This window comes from Mustela lutreola, chromosome X (genome assembly GCF_030435805.1).
Source record: "Mustela lutreola isolate mMusLut2 chromosome X, mMusLut2.pri, whole genome shotgun sequence".
NCBI classification, from domain to species: Eukaryota; Metazoa; Chordata; class Mammalia; order Carnivora; family Mustelidae; genus Mustela; species Mustela lutreola.
The window spans coordinates 31,734,790-31,754,785 of record NC_081308.1 but is presented as its reverse complement, the minus strand read 5'-3'; the positions used below and the strand labels follow the sequence as shown (position 1 = coordinate 31,754,785).

The window sequence follows — 19,996 nt, the reverse complement described above, 5'->3', positions numbered from 1 at the left end:
AGCTACAATTTGTTGCAACAATTAGATGTTTTGATAACTCTGGAGCTTTTCATTACCTTGTTTTATTTTAAACACACGTCATTATCTAATGCTGCAATTGTCAGGTCTGGAAGATTGGACTGTGATTACAAAATGCAAGTGCTTTGGAGAAACAGTAAAGTGCTCTGGACCCATTACCTGGTTGAGAAGTTATCCAAACTCTCACTGAACTCAAATTTTATACCATTTAAATTGGAGATAATAATGCCTATAGTGGTTTTAAAAATCGATGCCAAACATACATCACACATGTTTAGACAAAAACAAATTTATACATGTTTTCTCAGTTTTTTATTTTAATAATTAGAAGGGCACATCCTGCACACTGGCCTCATAAGTGGACATTCACATTTTAAAGATAAGTCCAGAGAGCTAGTGTTCATATATATTTCTCTGTTCTTTAAGTAAGACAGTACAATCTCTATTTCTGATACTTCCCACACTGAGTTATAATGCGTGTTAATTTTTAAATGGAGTTTAAAAAAAATCCAACCATTTCTTGTCTATAGTTTATCAATTATCTAATACTATACTATACTGTCTATTTATTTGCTAGCAATCAGAGTCAAAATGTATAACTAACTTAGACTAATAAATTGATAAGTGTCCAAGGAGCCATTCTGAATGGCAGTTCTCCAGTTCGGTAGCTAGTAGGTCTATATTGCATATCACAGAACAAATTACATTGACTTAATAAGGGACTGACTACCATTGCTCAAATATGGCTCTGCCTCTTACTGTGTGACTTTATGGAAGCTACTTGACTCATCTGTTTCTCAAGTTCCTCATTAGTAACGTACATAATAGAGCAGTATATCCTGAAGGTACCAACAAAGCAAACAGATATTATATGGAAAAGAATTAACACTGAATATATTTCCATAAAAAATTATGAAAAGGGGAGATAATCTAAAAAGAATTAAGACATAACTAGGGGCACTGGTTGGGTGTCTGCCTTCAGCTCGTGTCATGATCTCAGGGTCCTGGGATCAAGCCCTGCATCAGACTCCCTGTTCAGTGGAGAGCCTGCTTCTCCGTCTCCCTCTGCCTCCTGCTCTGCCTACTTGTGCTCTCTATCTGTCAAATGAATAAATTAAATCTTTTAAAAAAGAAAAAGAATTAAGACATAACTAGATAATAACTTAAAAAAGGAGAAAAAGCAACAAGTTAAATACAAATAAAAAAAATAAACAATATAAACAGACACATAGGGTCCCCACATATTATAGTTTTTTTGTTTGTTTTTAAATTTTTTAAGATTTTATTTATTTATTTATTTGTCAGAGAGGAAGAGAGGGAGAGACAGCACACAAGCAGGCAGAGAGGCAGGCAGAGGCGGAGGGAGAAGCAGGCTCTCCGCCGAGCAAGGAACCCGATGTGGAACTCGATCCCAGGACCCCGGGATCATGACCCGAGCCGAAGGCAGCGGCTTTTAAAGTAATTGTATGTACTACAATTAAGATTGAGAATTTTGTCACTGAACTATAAATTATATAAAAATATGACTAAATAGAGGGGCCCCTGGGTGGCTCAGGTGGTTAAGCACCCAATCCTTGATTTTGGCTTGGGTCATGATCTCAAGGTCACGAAATCGAGCCCTGCATTAGGTTCTGCGCTCAGTGCGCAGTCTGCCTGAGACTCTCCCTCCCTCTACCTCTGCCCCTCTGCCTCCCTCTGTCTCTGCCTCTCCCCCTACCTCCATGGGCTCTCTCCCTCTCAATAAATAAAATCTTTTAAAGTATATGTATATAACTGAATGGAAAATATGGAAATAAATCCAGTAAGTAAAATTAAGAGACCAATAGATGAAGTTAACAGCAGACTAAATTAAGTGAAGAAATAATTAATGCAGTGGAATGTAGGCCGTAGGACTGTATCTACACTGTAACAGAGAGGGACAGAAGGATGAAAAATATAGAAGACTGAGCGAAGGAGAAGAGCCTAAAAGAATGCCTATCAGGATATCAGCTGAGAACTTTCCAAAACTGACAACAAAAAAATCAAACCATACATGAAAGAATCACAATGAATCCCAGTAAGAACAGCCATAAAGAACAGACTCTTTTAGATAAACATTTCCAGATGACCAAGAACATGTGAAAATTTTCTTAATAGCAAGCGCAGTAAGATGTCAGTTCAAACTACACCCATCAGAAAGAGGTAATATTGAAGAGAATGACAATATTAACTGTTTCTTAGAGTGCAGAGCAACTGGAACTTTCATATATGACCTGCAGGAGTGGAAATTGGTACAGCCACCTTAGAAAATTATTTAGAAGTAACCTCTAAAGGTGATCATATTCCTATCTTATGATGTGGCAATTTTACTCCTAACATATATGCCTTTCAAAAATATGAACCAAAAGACATATATTAAAATTTCCATAATAGCATTACTCATAATAGAAAAATACAGAAGCTAGTGAAATGTCTATGAACAGAATGATTAAATAACAGAATATTCATACAATGGCCTCATGTGCAGCATTACTGATAATTGACTCTGAAATGCTAAAATGAATCGCATTAACATAATGACCAAAAATATCCAGATGCTACAAAAAAATGCAAACTATATGATTCTTCCTACATCAAGTTCAAAAACAGAAAAAACTAATCTTTGGTGTTAGAATTCAGAATAATGGTGACCTCTCTAGGAGATGGAAAGGTAATTAGAAAGAGCAGGATTCAGAGATGTTAGCAATAGCTATTTCCTGGTCTAAGTGTTAGCTACACACATGTTCACAAAGTTATAATTCTCTCTATATGTTACATGGTGACAAATACGATAAAAATTCAAAGAAACCTTAAGCTCTAGAGTTTACAATTTATGCTTACATAATAAAACTTTTCTTAAAAGTACCATAAAAAGTACTTTTTTTTACTAGTAATCTCCTTTCAATTATAGAGATCTGGTAGATTGTGCGGGTCGTAATAGGACTCTGGTGTGCTGTCAAAGTGACGTCTGCACAGGGGTTTGCTCTAGGAGTAAAATGAGCGGTTGTTGCACTTGCTTTGTGAACCTTTCTCTATATGTGTTTTATTTCATGATTTAAAAAGTCAAATGGCCACGGTCGCCAAACTGTGGAAAGAAACAAGATGCCCTTCAACGGACGAATGGATAAGGAAGATGTGGTCCATATACACTATGGAGTATTATGCCTCCATCAGAAAGGATGAATACCCAACTTTTGTAGCAACATGGACAGGACTGGAAGAGATTATGCTGAGTGAAATAAGTCAAGCAGAGAGAGTCAATTATCATATGGTTTCACTTATTTGTGGAGCATAACAAATGCATGGAGGACAAGGGAAGTTAGGAGAAGGGAGTTGAGGGAAATTGGAAGGGGACATGAACCATGAGAGACTATGGACTCTGAAAAACAATCTGAGGGTTTTGAAGGGGTGGGGGGTGGGAGGTTGGGGGGTACCAGGTGGTGGACATTGGAGAGGGCACGGATTGCATGGAGTACTGGGTGTGGTACAAAAACAATGAACACTGTTACGCTGAAAATAAATTTAAAAATTAAAAAAAAAATCTAAAAAAAAAAAAATCAAAAGGAGGGGCTCCTGGGTAGCTCAGTATGTCAAGTGTCTGCCTTCAGCTCAGGTTATGATCCCAGGGTCCTTAGATTGAGTCCCACATCGGGCTTCCTGTTTGCAGGGAGCCTGCTTCTCCCTCTCCTTCCCACTCATGTTCTCTTGCTATATCTCTCTCTCTTTCAAATAAATAAATTAAATCTTTTACATAAATAAATAAATAATAAAAAATTAAAAGCCATGAGGAAACAGCTTGGGTCTTCAAAGTTCCACTAGCACATGAACACTGACTGAAATTAGCTAGTTAAAATTATTGTTCAGAGGATGATTAAAGGAAAAGGTGACATTGTTAGTAAATAACTGAATTGCCCATTGAGAACACAAATTATGATGTATAAACTATAGTCTTTTCTTTAATAACTATATGAATGCATATCCCACAAATGTGGAGTTTCTGTATCTTAAAAGCTTAATAATTGTTAATAATATTCCTTTTCCTCTTATTTATATATTAAGATATTAAATGATTTTAAGTTTCTAATTCAATTATGAGAGTCCTCCTACTTTGGAGATTAAAGATATGCACAAGCAAAAGTCTCAGTGTACTTATGTCAGATCTATCTTTCTAGGTAACAAAACCACTTACCACATACCACTATCACCAACCAGCAAGTAGTAAAATGGTTAAAGAAGGAAACTATCTTGAAAAGAATTGTAAAATGATTCATTATTCTTACAGCAATGTGGAGCAATGAAAAGTACTCAAGGAAGCTAACTCTAATCAGTTATTTAACCACTTCTATTTTAACAGGAATGTCTAAAGACACATTTTTGTGACTGTGTTAGACATGGCTGGCTGCTCAGAAATGGAGAAGCTTTATGTTTATATTATTAAATTTACCAGCAATCTTGCCAGCAGCTCAAAGTGGCAAAGATAAAACATACCCCACACACACACACATTATAGAAAACATCAGAACTTCCTATCAAACTGGGGGGAAATCCTGTGCAAGGGAAGGAGAAATATTGTTAATGAAATATCATTTGGTATGTGTTTAGAAAAGCTGGTAAATATAATGAATGATATCAGAAATGCACAACACTACTAACATAACCCTAGTTAAATTTAATATTAACAGCTAATATTTATTGAATGCTTACTAGGTCCTATGCTCTGCTCTAATAAAGATATTACTTCTTCTAAGTATCACAACAACCCTATAAGATAGGCATTATAATTACCTCCTTTTTACAAGTGAGGAAACAGAGGCACTGAGTAACTATTTTATTTTACATGCTCTCATTATAAATGGTAGAACATTCCATTAATTAATCCTGTGAGATTCTATATACTCACCCTACATGCAAACTTCTGGGATAAAATGTAGCTTTGAAACAATTTGAACCCTGTCCCCTAAGCTTCCTGACTGGTATTCCCAGATGTGCTCTTGGTGTGTGGCAGCTGGAAGGAGGTACATGTTGGAGTGGAAGTTTGGACTAGCAATGGTAAGTACTGCAATCACTTCTGCCAGATGCAGTGGAATTGCCACTAGGATTTAAATGTTTCTGTGATCAGCTCTTTAGAGATCTACCCAGTAGTGTTTGGAAAAAATGTTAGTTCCCACAATTAATCCAACTTGAAGTGAGTGGACTATAATATTAAGTACATTTCCTCTAATGATTTCTGAAACATAAATTGTGTTCTTTTATATTTTTCAATAGCTATTTCCACCTTTTGGTGATTTGGGGAAGGGATAAAAATAAATAATATTTAGGGGACTCTAAGAGTTGAAAACAGACTACTAATCAATAAAGGTAATCTCCTCAAATAATTGGTTCCTGCTATTCCACCTGAATATCTTTCAAATCAACAAATGGAATGGGCCATATTGCCTGTCTGCTGCAAATTGGTGTTTGTAAAGGGTGAAATTACCTAGGATAATACACCAATAAAGCAGCATTTCTGACAACCTGTATCTTCAGATTCAAGAAAGGTGATGCATAAATATGTCAAAAAATGTTCAATAATGTTAAAAGGAAAACAAAAAGTTTTTGATATCCACACCATAATTCACAATGATTTCTGGTCTTCCAGGACTAGTGTAATGGATGACTCTCCAGTGGGTATCTATTGTATATAGGGCCAGGCAATTCCACTTTCCCTATTAACATGACTGACTTCACTAGAATTCATGGCTTGCCCAGGAATTTGAGCTTCACCTGATCTGAAATCCTAGACTGACTTAGCCTATAAACATTAGGATTACATAGCTCTCCTCAGTTCTAGACTACTGTATTCTTAATCTTATTGAACTGATATATATAACCATAGGTACTTATATTACCCAGTCTAAAAACAAAGGCAAAAATGCCAAATGGTGAAGCTCATGTCTTTCAAGTGTTAAAAGTTTCCCAAATCTTAATTTGATCCTGTAATAATTAGCAAGTGGCATAATGCTTAAAAGGACTATCTCTGGGGTAGAATGCTGGGATTCAAATCCTTACTCTGCTATTTATTAGCTGAGTGACCTTCTCTCTGCCTCAGTTTCTCATCAATAAAATGGGGATAATAATAATAGTACCTATCTCACAAGGTCATTATAAAGAATAACTGAATTAATATCCACAAAGCACATATAATTATGCTTTGTTCATAGTAAGACTCCAATATATATGAACCATTATCGTTAATAAAATAACATCACAAAATTATTTTTAAAGGAATAAGGTAAGAGACATAATGCCAAGCAACTTCAGTGGGGCATGGATTACTAGACCACAATAATGAAAGCAATAGCAGAAATGATAGTCATTAATCTGGGATCAGTAGAAGAGTAAAACTATAGAAAGGAGTAAAACTATGAGAGTAAAACTAAAAGAGTAAAACTATGAGAAGGAAGATCAACTTTCTTTTCAAGATGATAAAATGAACATTCTTGCTTATCTTCTCTCCCACTCAAAATATTGCTGAAATGTCAGAAAGACTAGAGACCTGTAACAACACTAAAGTTGGGAAAAGAACCATTAGTATACCAACTCTGAAGAAAATCTATAAAACAAAGAATGGATGGAATTATATTGAGGAATAAATTAAAATGTTGGACTGTACACCAGTAGGCTGCAGGGGAAAAGGACATCATTTTTCTGAAAGGAACATTAGAGAGTCACCAAGATTACACCTGGCAGATACAGAGGAAGGAAGTGACCTTCAGTACAGTAATCATGATGATTAATTCAAGTACTATATCTGGAAGAGATATTTGAGAAGGCATGCATCCAAAACACAAAAACAGGATGCCATTATGAAAGAAACAAATGGAAGGAAGGATGGATGAATAACACTGAGTTCCTAAAAAACAAAACGAAAAACACCAATTTAAAAATTTTATAGAAAGGGGTGCCTAGGTGGTTCAGTCATTAAACGTCTGCCTTTGACTCAGGTCATGATCCCAGCGTCCTGGGATCAAGCCCCACATCAGGCTCCCTGCTCAGTTGGAAGCCTGCCTCTCCCACTCCCACTCCCCGTTTGTGTTCCCTTTCTTGTTCTCTCTCTGTCAAATAAATAAATAAAATCTTTTAAAGAATAAAAAATAAATTAAAAAAAATTATAGAAGACTAAAAGAGCAAACGAAGAAGATCTATATACATAAGAAGCACCTAAAAGGCTCAGTCGGTTAAGTGTCCAACTCTTGGTTTCAGCTCAGGTCATGTTCTCAGTCATTGAACTGAGCCCCACATTGGGCTCCAAGCTTGAGATTCCCTCATTCTCTCTCCCTCTACTCCTCTCCCTGCTTGTGCTCACATGCATGCACTCTCTCTCAAATAAATAAGTAAATAAATAAATTTTTAAAGAGAAGATCTGTATATGTGTACATATAAGAAAGCAAATACAGAAAAATATGAAAATCATAGGACAAAATTGAAAGTGGTATAAAAGATGCACCATCATTCTAATGATGATGAAGAAACAAAGAATAGAGAAAAACAAAAAAGAGAGGGCAGGAAAGAGGAGGGAGGGGAGAACAGTCAAAAGATGCGTTTTCTAAGTGAAAGGGCCTAATGAATAGCAAATAGATTGAATGATATAAAATATTACCACACTCAGATTTTATTTCAGAAATTGCAGATTAGCAAAGAAATGGGAACCATGAAATAATTCTGAAAGAGTGAACAAAATATGAAATCAGACTTATGAGAAAGACTGACTGAGTCCTGATGATGGGGTAATATAGGAAGCATTGAGTTTGGGGGTTTACCATGAAAGTATCCTCTTAGCTTGAGAGTCCATGTTTCAAAGATTCCAAATAAAGAATTAGCAGTGAATAACATTGTTACTTGAACAGCTTTTATTTATTTAGAGATATTTGGTTTGGGGTAGCTTTCTTCCTAGGACTAGAGAAAGGTCCCCATATTCCTCTAGAACTGTCTTTCCCCAAGCAGTACCCAGTGACGTGATTGGATACCCACCTATCAAAATAGCAAGGTACAGCAATGTAACTCATTAGTAAGGTTATAATATAGAAAACGTACTAGAAAATCACCCAAAAATAAAATAGATTTTTAAAACCTTATATTATCTGATCCAGTGATCCTACTCTGAAATATTTCCTATGTAACATCTAGAAATGTCTACTACTACTTACAAACAGATACATTGAATCCTGACATCATTTACATTAGGAAAATACAGAACAAAATAATAGAAGTAAATACCCCCAAATTAATGAGAATGTGCAAGCATATAAAGATGCATAAATCCAATAACAAACAACAAATTAGCAATCATTACAGTAAAACTACACAGAAAATAAAAATTAAGATCACAAGCTCTATAAAAAACAACAAAAATTAAAATACTTAATAGCAAAATTTCTAGGATGCATCCAACATGAAATAAAGACATAAGTGTATAGACCTGAAAACAATTAAGCATACAAGTTTAAAGAAGTGAATTAAAAAGAAAAAAAATGAACATTAAATTGTTTAGAAACATAGAAATGGATAAATTGATTTCAAAATTTATTCATCACAGGAGACATAAAAGTATATGTACAATAAAATTAAATAAAGTTATAAATGAGAAAGAGACTATGAACATATCAATAATACTAGTAGTTACTACTGTCAGATAATGAATTTTAAATGTATGATCAATGATCTCCCCTAAAAGGAAAATAAATCATTAAAATTTACTCAAAATACATACAGTTTTTAGTAGAACAAATAGCAAATCAGAAAACTGAAAAGTTAACAGAATAACTTCTCTAAAAAATTCCCTGGAGTCAGATGATTTTATGATCAAGCCTGTAAATTTTCAATATATCTGCTGTATTCATTTTTCTCAGCATAGGTGAAGATTAAATATTCATTCTATGAAGCGGATATTATCCCATTAATTTAAAAAACTAAAAAAAGATAACTTATAGGAAAACTATAGATTTAGCATAACCTAACTCACTCCCGAATATAAATGCTGAGTAATAAAGAGTACATGAAAGAGGGAAGTAAATATACTGTCTACCTGACCATACTCTAGATGGAGGGCTGATAGTTCCTTTATATATACATGTGGAATTTCCAAAGTTTTCAGATTTAAAATGGCTTTTCTCACCCACAGTTTACCCGTTGTCATTTGACAGATGAGGAAAGCGAGGTTCAGAGATTTTCAGTACTGACCTCAAGTCATACGATGTTTAGAAGAAATTTTAAAAAGTATACCTATACCAGGGGAGTATCTGTGGATCAGTCTTGGTTTCCACTCAGATCATGATCTCAGGGTTCTCAGGTCACGACCCCTGTGGAGCCGGGCCTGGAGCTTCAAGTGGTGCCCCGAGTGTGGCTCCATGCTCAGGGCAGTCTGTTGGAGATCCTCTCCCTCTGCCCCTCCTCCCATGTGCGCTTGCGCACGCACGTAAACTCTCCCTTTCTCAAATAAATAAATAAATCTTTATTTTAAAAAATATATAACTATACCAAAGTATTTATAGTTGTGTCCTTATGCTTTTCTTAGTCACCTCCTCCTAATTTACCAGTGTAGAATAAATCATTTAACATTATGTTTCACCTAAAACCACCCCAATGAGTAGACTACATTTTATTACATGATATAAAGCAAGTTTTAGAGAAACACATAGCTATTACCTTCTTATTGTTTCTGGAATAGAAAGAGAATGGGGTCCTTCAGGCCAGCCGAAGAGACTGAACCAGGTCTGAGCAGCATTTACAACCTTCTCAAAGAAGACATATGCCTTTGTTCCTTCTTCAGGAGAAAACCATTGCTCATTTTTCTCCTCCTCTTCCATAGCTCTGTAATTGTATTTCTTTGACGTTTTACTTTTGCCTGACTTCAAATTTTCATGTATTATTTCAATTCCTAAAATTCATATTTGTTTGTAAAAAAGGGTTACATCACCATAGAGTAAAATATTCTGTTGGCTACTGCTATTTGTATGTAGACAAATAAAGCAAATTTTACAAATTATGTTATGCTCACAAAGAAATTCTGAGTCAATTTACTGTATCTTGAAAATAAGAAAATAGATTTATTTTCAGATACCTAACAGAAACACTTTAAAAATTGTTGAATTTCAATTTAAAAAATCATCAAATTTTTTTCTTGCCATAATGGTATGAGAAAGCACTCCCCAAAATTGAATGTTTCATTTCTAACTACACATGTAGAATATTTTGACCATTCTTCAGTTCTACTTAATAGACAGAATTAAACCTTAGAAGGGAGACTTAATATTGGTTTAAAATACTGGTTTCATATTCAAAATGACTTTTTATCCAAGTGAAACACTTTAATAAAACAAAGCATTTCAAAGCAGAGAAATTTTCGAGGATATAAAATGATTTTTATATTTTTTTCACAAATATCTACATAATGGCACAAGTACACAGTCATTTAAAAACCTCACAATATTTAATTTGGTTGGTCCATTCAATAAATAGGAAAATGTTCAGTATTACCCATATCCAGAGAAAGGAATATTTGAATAGTTAATTATAAAAGATACTACCAAATTCATATCTTTATCTATTTATGTGTTCATCTCTTTCTAAGATAGGTAATACTGGATCCAGCCAAATAATTGACAGACAAACCCATAATCTGGCAGATGGTACCTGGGATGTCACAACAAATTTAAAGGGGCTCGACAGGATATTTAACATTTTAGTTAAATATCATTACTGCATATGCTGGATAGCACATGAATTACTACTCTCAGGTTTTTCAACCAAAACATTTAATAAAGGGAATTGCTCAGTACATCTTTTGACCTGGGTCAAAAGTACTGAGATACTAAATATACTGTGAACAGAAAACATTAGAGAATCTCTGTTCCACATCATTGGAGAGAGTTCCCCAAGGAGATGACCCACTTAAAACTAATGAAAAATTCATGTTTTTCTTCATGGATTTCTTCTTACCTAAAAAAGCCTAGTTTTCATTTCAATAATACTAAACAGATCATGTTATGAACTGGGTTTGCTCGGTACGATATACATTTGCTACATACCAATAAATAATCTTCTCTCTGCAGGCTCAGCATCATTAAATTTAGTAGGAGCAGGAGAGGATAAACCAGGTTCTTGGGAGGGAACCGTAACATTGTCTCTATTCTTCACAGAACTGTCATCTTTATCTACTAATGATACATTGGAACACAGTAAGCCAACAAGCATTTGTGAATTCACTCTCAAATTACTGAACCTTAATTTCATAATTTTCTGTATAACATATATTATATATAATAAATACACACACACACAGAGTAAAAGAAAAATTTAAGTATAAATGTCCATTATACTTAAAATAAGATGTCAAGGAAAAGACTGTTAGAAGCTGATATGGTTTTCTGAACTGAATTAATTTTATTCAACAAGGCCATTACTATGGCATATCAAAGGTTTTGGATAATGACCAATGCTCAACTTCAGGAGAAATAAAGATATGTAAACCATTTTAAATATTTCTACACTAAAATTTTTGGATTACACATGGTACTCAAAATTTAATATAAGAAGAACAATTTCTCCCTAGTTAATTTTCTGGAATGAAATCACTGCTTGGTTTTGAGTTGACACCATTTTGCACAGCTTTCAATCTCTATTCCAGTTAGAACTGTTGTATATACACTAGAATTTGCCACTATGGTAATCAACCAAACTAAACTAAAGGCAACGTTAAGAAATGGCAGCATAAGTGAATGGAATATTACTCAGGCATCAGAAAGGAAGAATATCGATCATTTGCATCGACATGGATGGAAATGGAGGGTATTATGTTAAGTGAAATAAGTCAAGCAGAGAAAGACAATCATATGGTTTCACCCATATGTGGAACATCAGCAATAGCGCAGAGGACAATAGCTGAAGGGAGGGAAAACAGAAGGGGGGAGAAATCAGAGAGGGAGATGGACCATGAAAGACCCTGGGCCCCAGGAAACAAACTGAGGGTTTCAGAGGGGAGGGAGGGTGGGGGGATAGGGTAACCAGGTGATGATGGGTATTGGGGAGGGCACATGTGGTGATGAGCACTGGGTATTATTTACAACTAATGAATCATTGAACACTACATCAAAAAGTTATGACGTACTATATACTATATACTAACTGAACATAATAAAAAATAATAAAATAAATAAATAAAAGGGAAATAAAGAAAAGATAGTATATGTGAACTAAGGCCAGATTATGTATCTACCTATCTATTTTCTGTCTATTCACATATATGTATATGTATATGCATATACAAATACGCATAATGTAATTCTGTCAGAAAAGCATAGCCTTTGCAGTTAGAAATTTCTGATTTGAAATCTTGGCACTACAATTCCTGAGCTATTAAACTATGGGGATTCTATACAAGTTCTCTGAAACATGTTTTTATCCACGAAATGACACTTAAGGTTCTGAGTTCATGAATCTATTCTAAGGGTTACTTTACAGGCAATAACACAGATAAGTAAGCTGGCATATACTAAGTTCCTTCCATTTTTTCAATACAAATTCAGTCAGAATTTACCAAAGAATGTGCATATCTCTGCAATACTACACCACAATAGACTTCATAAAAATGAGCCTTAGAAAATTCAATGACAGAATGATTCATTGTGGATGCATTAGGCAATATCTTTTCAACTTACCATCAAATAATAAAAACTTTCTAATAGGGTAGAAACCCACATCTGTACTATTCAACTAAAAGTAATGATTGATATAAAAGTTTGTATTCAGCGTATTAGCTAGAACAAGTAAATCATACTCCTTTACTTTTTAAAATAGTTAATGTGCTTTAAGATTTCACCTTTACTGAACATATCATACTCTAGAGCACAGGAGATAAGTGTGTAGACTCCAAGGTCTTAAAAATTTGGTTGGAATTCCCTGGAGCAAGCTGCTCAAACTCTTTATGACTCAGTTTCTTAATCTGTCAAGTGAAATTAATAAGAGTATTACACTCAGTTGTTGGGGGCACTAAATGAAATAACAAACACAAGGCACTTACTTAGCAGAGCACCCTAAGCCTGGGAAGCATTAAATATATATTATAGGGGCACCTGAGTGCCTCAGTGGGTTAAGCCTCTGCCTTCAGCTCAGGTCATGATCTCAGGGTCCTGGGACAGAGACCCTCATCGGGCTCTCTGCTCAGCAGGGAGCCTGCTTCCCCCCTTCTCTCTCTGCCTGCTGCTCTGCCTACTTGTGATCTCTCTCTGTCAAATGAATAAATAAAATCTTTAAAAATATATATATATTATAAATTTTACTCTAGATATTTCTAAAGATATATTAGAATATTTAAAACTCACATCTTTCTATAGTAATATTTACTGAAATTGATGTATTGTTTTTAATCTGCAGATTTCATACTCAATCATCATACCAGCACTAAAATTCTATTCATATTTTTCCTCTTAAAGAAATAGCAATGTTTTATACAGTAACTCCTCATTATTTTTTGGAGGACATTGTGAAAAATATAAGAGTGTTCAAGCAATAATAATAGCAGATATGATAACAATAATACAAAAATGATAATAGTAATAATAATAATTTTCAGGTTTTTACTCCATGAGTTCTCACAAAAGCCTTTTGAAATAGATACTGTTAGCACCCATTATTCTCTTACCATGTACATTTTGTTAAATAACAGATGTTTGAGGATCTGAGAATTAATGATAAAAGCAAATGGCAAAATGGTGAGATTAGAACACAAAATAGAATTTCCACCCAGGTTCTGTGATACTTCATCCACTGCTCTTTCTATTATGTTGTATTATCTGAAATCTGCCCCCACCTAGTACATTAGAAGAATATAAAAATATAACATCAGGATCAGGCAGAAAATCTTTTACATTTTGAGGACGTGTATAAAATGTGTATAAAATTCGGAAGGAACAGTCAGAGAGGTGAGAAGATGATGTGGAGTTCCAGGGAGAGTCTGATGAGAGGTTGGTGGGGGGAGGGGCTGTCCATAGTATAAGCTGCTGCTCAGTAGTGGGGTAATAGTAGTATAATGGAAGAATGTTCTGCCTCACCCCTAACATGTCCTTCCCAGTAAAGAAAGCTATGGTGCTCTAATTATTTAGCTTCCTTTGCTTTTGCTTCTTTTCCTTTTTTTTCTCCCCCTGTCTGGGAAATCAAGTGTTTTATGTTACTGGTAAATGTGCAAAGTTTAAATCAGGAGCACAAGGCCTAGATTCACCTTTTTTCTCTTTGAGAATGAGCCTATTCAATGAGAGGATATAATCTCTTTCTTCCTTGTTATCATCCTGCACAGGCCCCCAAAGCAGCTAAAAGTGGGGCATGATTTGAAAGGCAAGGTCACTGGATGAAGGGATTCAGATGGAGGGATGGCCTAAATCAGGAGGGGGTCCTGTCACTCCCAGCTTGGACAGGAAAGATGATGGATTCGAACGCATGCTTGGTATTTGGAAATTCAGAGTATTCCTGCCTGATGGTCTTTATTTCTTCCGAAAATTAGAGAAAAGGTCACGTCCTGAGACTGAGGAAGAACAGGACTGAATAGATTTCATAAGAGTGATAAACATTTGAAGAAGCAAGTGGAGAACAGGGGAAAACTGGTTACAAACATGGAAAAGATCTCCAATTCAGCCCTGAAACAAGGCCTTGACAATCTACGCAGACAGAATGATTTCCCACTCCTCATTCCTTTCTCCTCCTCTGAGATTTACTCCATCAATCATTTGCCACTGTGCTTTGCATTTCAAATTTCTCAGCTCAGTAGCTTCTTTCCTGTTGTTCTCAGTCTCTCACCATTTCCCCTGCAGCAACTCCTAGCCAGCCTACTGATCACTCTTTTCCATTTTAATTCAGCTCTCATCCCAACAGTTATTTCCTTTCTAAATCACTGATACTCAGAAATCACAGAAGATTCCCACTATTACAGAATAAAAGGTACAGCCCATCAGACCCCCATGCTTTCTCTAAACTACCCTTTGCCCAGATAATGCTGCTCACGATCATTTGTCAAACTACAGAGATGTCAGCTCTTCTATAAAGTTACCCCAGGCACCAAAAGTCAGCATTAGCCTCTGTACCACACCCACACTTCCAACATTACAATGGGCTCTTACTTCAATCTTCTTTGTGTTTGTGTCTTTCACTAGATTTTCAACTTTTTTTTTCTTCTAAAGATTTTATTTATTTATTTGACAGACAGAAATCACAAGTAGGCAGAGAGGCAGGCAGAGAGAGAGGAGGAAACAGGCTCGCCGCTGAGCACAGAGCCTGATGTGGGGCTCGATCCCAGGACCCCGAGATCATGACCTGAGCTGAACGCAGAGGCTTTAACTCACTGAGCCACCCAGGCACCCCCTAGATTTTCAACTTTTGCAATTAAGAGACAGTGCCATATTCTGCTCTCAAGGCTAACTACAGCTCTTAGAAATGGCAGGAGTTTAATAAATAGCTGTTAATTTTTAAAAAATATTTTACTTATTTGACAGAGAAAGCATGCTTTGCGAGAGCAAGCAGGGGGAGTTGTAGAGGGAGAGGGAGAAGCAGGCTCCCCACTGAGCAGGAAGCCCGACACAGGGCTCCAGGCCAGGACCCTGGTATCATGAGCTGAGCAGACCGCAGACACTTAACTGAAACACCCAGGTGCCTCCTATCTGTTAATTTTAAAGTAATATTATTTCCAGGTGTCAGCCCTGGGATAACAAGAATGTATACAGTGAGAATAGGAGACAATAGTCATATCTAACTTACCATCCTTTAAGATAATTGTTTGCTTATCAAGATGAGTTGCCATATATGGATAAATGGTAAGAAGACAGTTTTCTGCTGTTGCAGTAACTGGAAGCAAAAACCTACAAGTGAAGACACTGCATTTCAATAAAATAAAATTGTAAGATACAGTAAATACAATGAAATATTTTTTAAATATCCTGGATGGTTTAAATGATCAAGACATGAATTATTCATTTTTCTTTCCACCTGTTTTGTTTTTCTTAACCAACTACTATACTATTTTAATGGTTTAAGACTATTTACTTTTAAAGCTTTTAAAGGAGATTGTTAACTTCACTGTCAAGTGTGCTCTAGAATTCTGCTTGTAATTATACAAGGTTCACAAACAGATTCAGGAAGTTTTAGAATTGAAGGAGCCTCAGAATTAATTTACTCACCTTCTTCTTTTATTGAATTCCTGACAAACAGTATCTAGCCCTCCTGACACTACTAGGGAGACACTACCCAAGAGACACTCACGCCTCACGGCCAACCCATTTCATATTCAGAGAGCTCTAACTTCAGACCTTCTGTTTCAGGGCAACACAGAACAAAATCTATGATCTGATCCCCATTATATACCTTCAAATACTTAAAAACAGTTATTGTATTTTCTCTAGTCTTTCTCTTCTTCAAATTGAAAACATTTAGAGGATTCAAGATTTCTTTCAACTACAAGGTCTCCACAAATTTCACATACCATCTGCTTTCTTCAGATGATATTTTATTTTGTGTTTGTCCTTTAGAGGTATCTGAGAACTGAAAGCAACACTACCAAAGTTATTCAACCACTAGAGTATTAATCTCTTCCACAATGGACACACTATTAAACTATTTTATAAAAGCATTGTGAACTTTCTTGTTAATAAGACTCACAAAACACTCTTAAGATTATATTGGGCCTGTCCAATTTATGCAACAACTCTGTCCTTGCCCAATTTTTTTAGAGTAGGTTCCACGCCCAACATGGCGCCGGAACTCACAAGCCCGAGATTAATGAGTCAGGAGTTCTACCAATGGAGTCAATCAGACACCCCCAACTAATCTGTTAACAGAAGTACTATATTTTAGATCTATACCACTATAATACTGGATTATCGGTTTAATTTCTGTATTATAGCAACTATCAAGATAATTTCACTCTTGCATCTGCTATGTATCATATTAGCCCTTCTATGTAGTGTATGGTCACTGAAAAGATGAAATGATGAAATCTGGGTTATAATCCAAGTTGATACAAATAAATACAGGATAGGATGAGACTAAGAAAAAAAACCTATAGCTGAAATATAATGAGCTGTCAGGGACATTAAAATAAACATATGTTACATGTAAAAAATTGATTTTCCCCTCAGTTCTGCATAGTTTCTCATAAGGAATGCATTACATTTTTCTCTTTACCTACTGATGTGCATTAAAATATTGCAAACTATACATATTCAACATTGTCTTGTTTGACCAATCCTAATCATTCCATTCCATCATCCTAAACACATGTATCAGATTGCCCTAGTCAGGGTTAAACTGTATTTCCATAATTGTTTTTTTCTATAGGATGGAATTTCAAAATTCCATTAACTGCCCAACTTTAACTAATATTTTTCAGATTAAATAACATAGGTTATCCAAAGATACCATTATCATTGTTACCTTAGAGCCCAAAATGCTTTCTGCTTTAACAGTGACTGCAGGAAAAGAAAAAACAGAAAGGAAAAAAATGACTACTCTAGCAAGTGCTGTGGCTACTCTGCCCTTATGTCCTTATCCCTGAGGATGTAATTTCTTTGTGGTCGGCTCCCATCCTCTGGGTGGGTATAGTTGGGTAACTGTAACCTTCAAGAATCAATGTTGGATTGCTAGAACTGCTGAGAGCTTCAATTGCCTTGGGAGTTTATGGTCGCCTCAGTAATGCCATAGTCAGCACCTATATGGTTCAGGAATTTGAAAGGCTGGTTTGTTTGTTTCAAATAGGACAAAACTCTGCGGTGTAACTTTATCTCTAGAGGATCCCATGGGATCAAGCTGAGGTTGGGACTCTGACTTAAATTTCATTTTATTTGGGATGACTGATTCCATGTTCTGCTTCCCCTACCTTGTTTATTCCTGGCAGTTCTTCCTTAATAAACCACATATCCATGAATCCTCATCTAAAAGTCAGCTTGTGGACAAACCCTACCCAAGACAACAATCAAGTGAACTAAATGAATGATACTGCTTAAAGAAGCAGTATCATTTGAAATAATTATAAAATGGTACAGAACTAAAGAAAATGAGGGTGAAGTAAAATTCAATGAAATGGGAATAAATATTGTAATTTTTCTTCTTATAAAACTAGTGTGTTGCAGATGATAACATTGATTTCAGATACTCCTCAGAATAAAGAATAACCAATGTATACAAAATTCATTTGACTACATTCTTCTATGGGGCACATGATACAGAAATTATACAAATTGCACATCATAATAATATGGACACTTTATACATTAATATCATTATGAGTAAAAATATATTAAAACAGGGGTGCCTGGGTGGCTCAGTGGGCTAAAGCCTCTGCCTTCAGCTCAGGTCATGGTCCCAGGGTCCAAGGATAGAGCCCCGCATCGGGCTCTCTGCTTGGCGGGGAGCCTGCTTCCTCCTCTCTGTCTGCCTCTCTGCCTACTTGTGATCTTTGTCTGTCAAATAAATAAATAAAATCTTTAAGAAATATTAAAACAGAAACAGGACTTACATTCAATAATATTAATACTCTACACTTTAAGAAAAGTATCTCTGGGAAAATAGGGTACCTTATCAGAGAATAATGGTATTATTTATGGATTCTCTATACCAATCTACATAGCCAGAAACCATTAGTGGTAGAGAATTTACTCTAAAAATACTCAAAACTACAGTAACAGTAAAATGACTATAACATTGTACAGTAACAGTGAAGTAACTCTGACATTATGGATTTTGGTTCCATTTGGAGATTTAAATAGCAATCATCACGCATAGGTGATTTGGAAGAGTTCCAATGAGCAAAAATCAGGATGGACATTCCTGGCAACAGAGTCGATATGATGCAGATGTTGGTGGTGACAGAAATGGGCTTGAACTATTTGTGGCAACTACTGTGCTAGGCTTTTAAAATGCATTATTTCATTTCCATAAATCTTCTCATCAGTCTTTGAGGATACATATTTCTTTTAAAGATTTTATTTATTTGACAGACAGAGATCATAAGTAGGCAGAGAGGCAGGCAGAGAGAGAGAGAGAGAGAGGGAAGCAGGCTTCCTGCGGAGCAGGGAGCCCGATGCGGGGCTCGATCCCAGGACCCTGAGATCATGACCCGAGCCGAAGGCAGCAGCCCAAACCACTGAGCCACCCAGGCGCCCCTTTGAGGATACATATTATTAATTTTCTCAGACTTTAGTTACAAGAGCAAGGTCCAGAAAAAGTCAACAATTGTTTAAAGTCACACTATTAAGAAATAGCCCAGGGACACCTGGGTGGCTCAGTTGGTTGGATGACTGCCTTCGGCTCAGGTCATGATCCTGGATTCCCGGGATCGAGTCCCGCATCGGGCTCCCAGCTCCACGGGGAGTCTGCTTCTTCTCTGACCTTCTCCTTGCTCATGCTCTCTCTCACTGTCTCTCTCTCAAATAAATAAATAAAATACTTAAAAAAAAAAAAAGAAATAGAGAGCCCAAATTCAAGTTCAATATACCTGAAGCAAAGCTATGCTCTTGGCCACTGCATAAGAATGAATGGTTAGCTTCCAGATCTGGCTTGCTGCACATATGCTCAAAGTTACCAAGTTTGGATAGAGTCACATATATTATGATACATGTGATTATGAATAAACAAAAAAAAAGAAATATTTTTTATCAATTATCTCATTAAACAGCATGCATTTTAATACTTCTAGCTGTTCTAATAATGTTAAATTATATAAATTCTTAAAAGGAGCTGTTTTAAATAAAAGCCTTTTCTGGAAGCTGTGAATATTCTCCTGGATTCTATGGAAGAAATTTTTTTAAAAGATTTTATTCATTTATTTGAGACAGAGAAAGCATGAGAGAAAGAGAGAGCATGATAGAGTGAGAAGCAGACTCCCTGCTGAGCAGAAAGCCTGATGTGGGACTCTATCCTGGGACTCCAGGATCATGACCCAAGC

The 19,996-nt window shown here is 35.8% G+C and overlaps 1 protein-coding gene across 1 annotated transcript in view; it reads right to left on the bottom strand.

Moving 5' to 3' along the window:
• The window catches only part of CFAP47 (cilia and flagella associated protein 47), a 546,720-nt gene that overhangs the window by 365,039 nt on the left and 161,685 nt on the right, over positions 1-19,996 (bottom strand). Inside the window, exons 27-29 of the mRNA XM_059157736.1 lie at positions 15,817-15,917; positions 11,103-11,231; positions 9,721-9,952 (exon numbers count right to left, since the gene is read on the bottom strand). Coding sequence (XP_059013719.1) covers positions 9,721-9,952; positions 11,103-11,231; positions 15,817-15,917 — 462 coding nt within the window. The remainder of the gene's footprint in view (positions 1-9,720; positions 9,953-11,102; positions 11,232-15,816; positions 15,918-19,996) is intronic.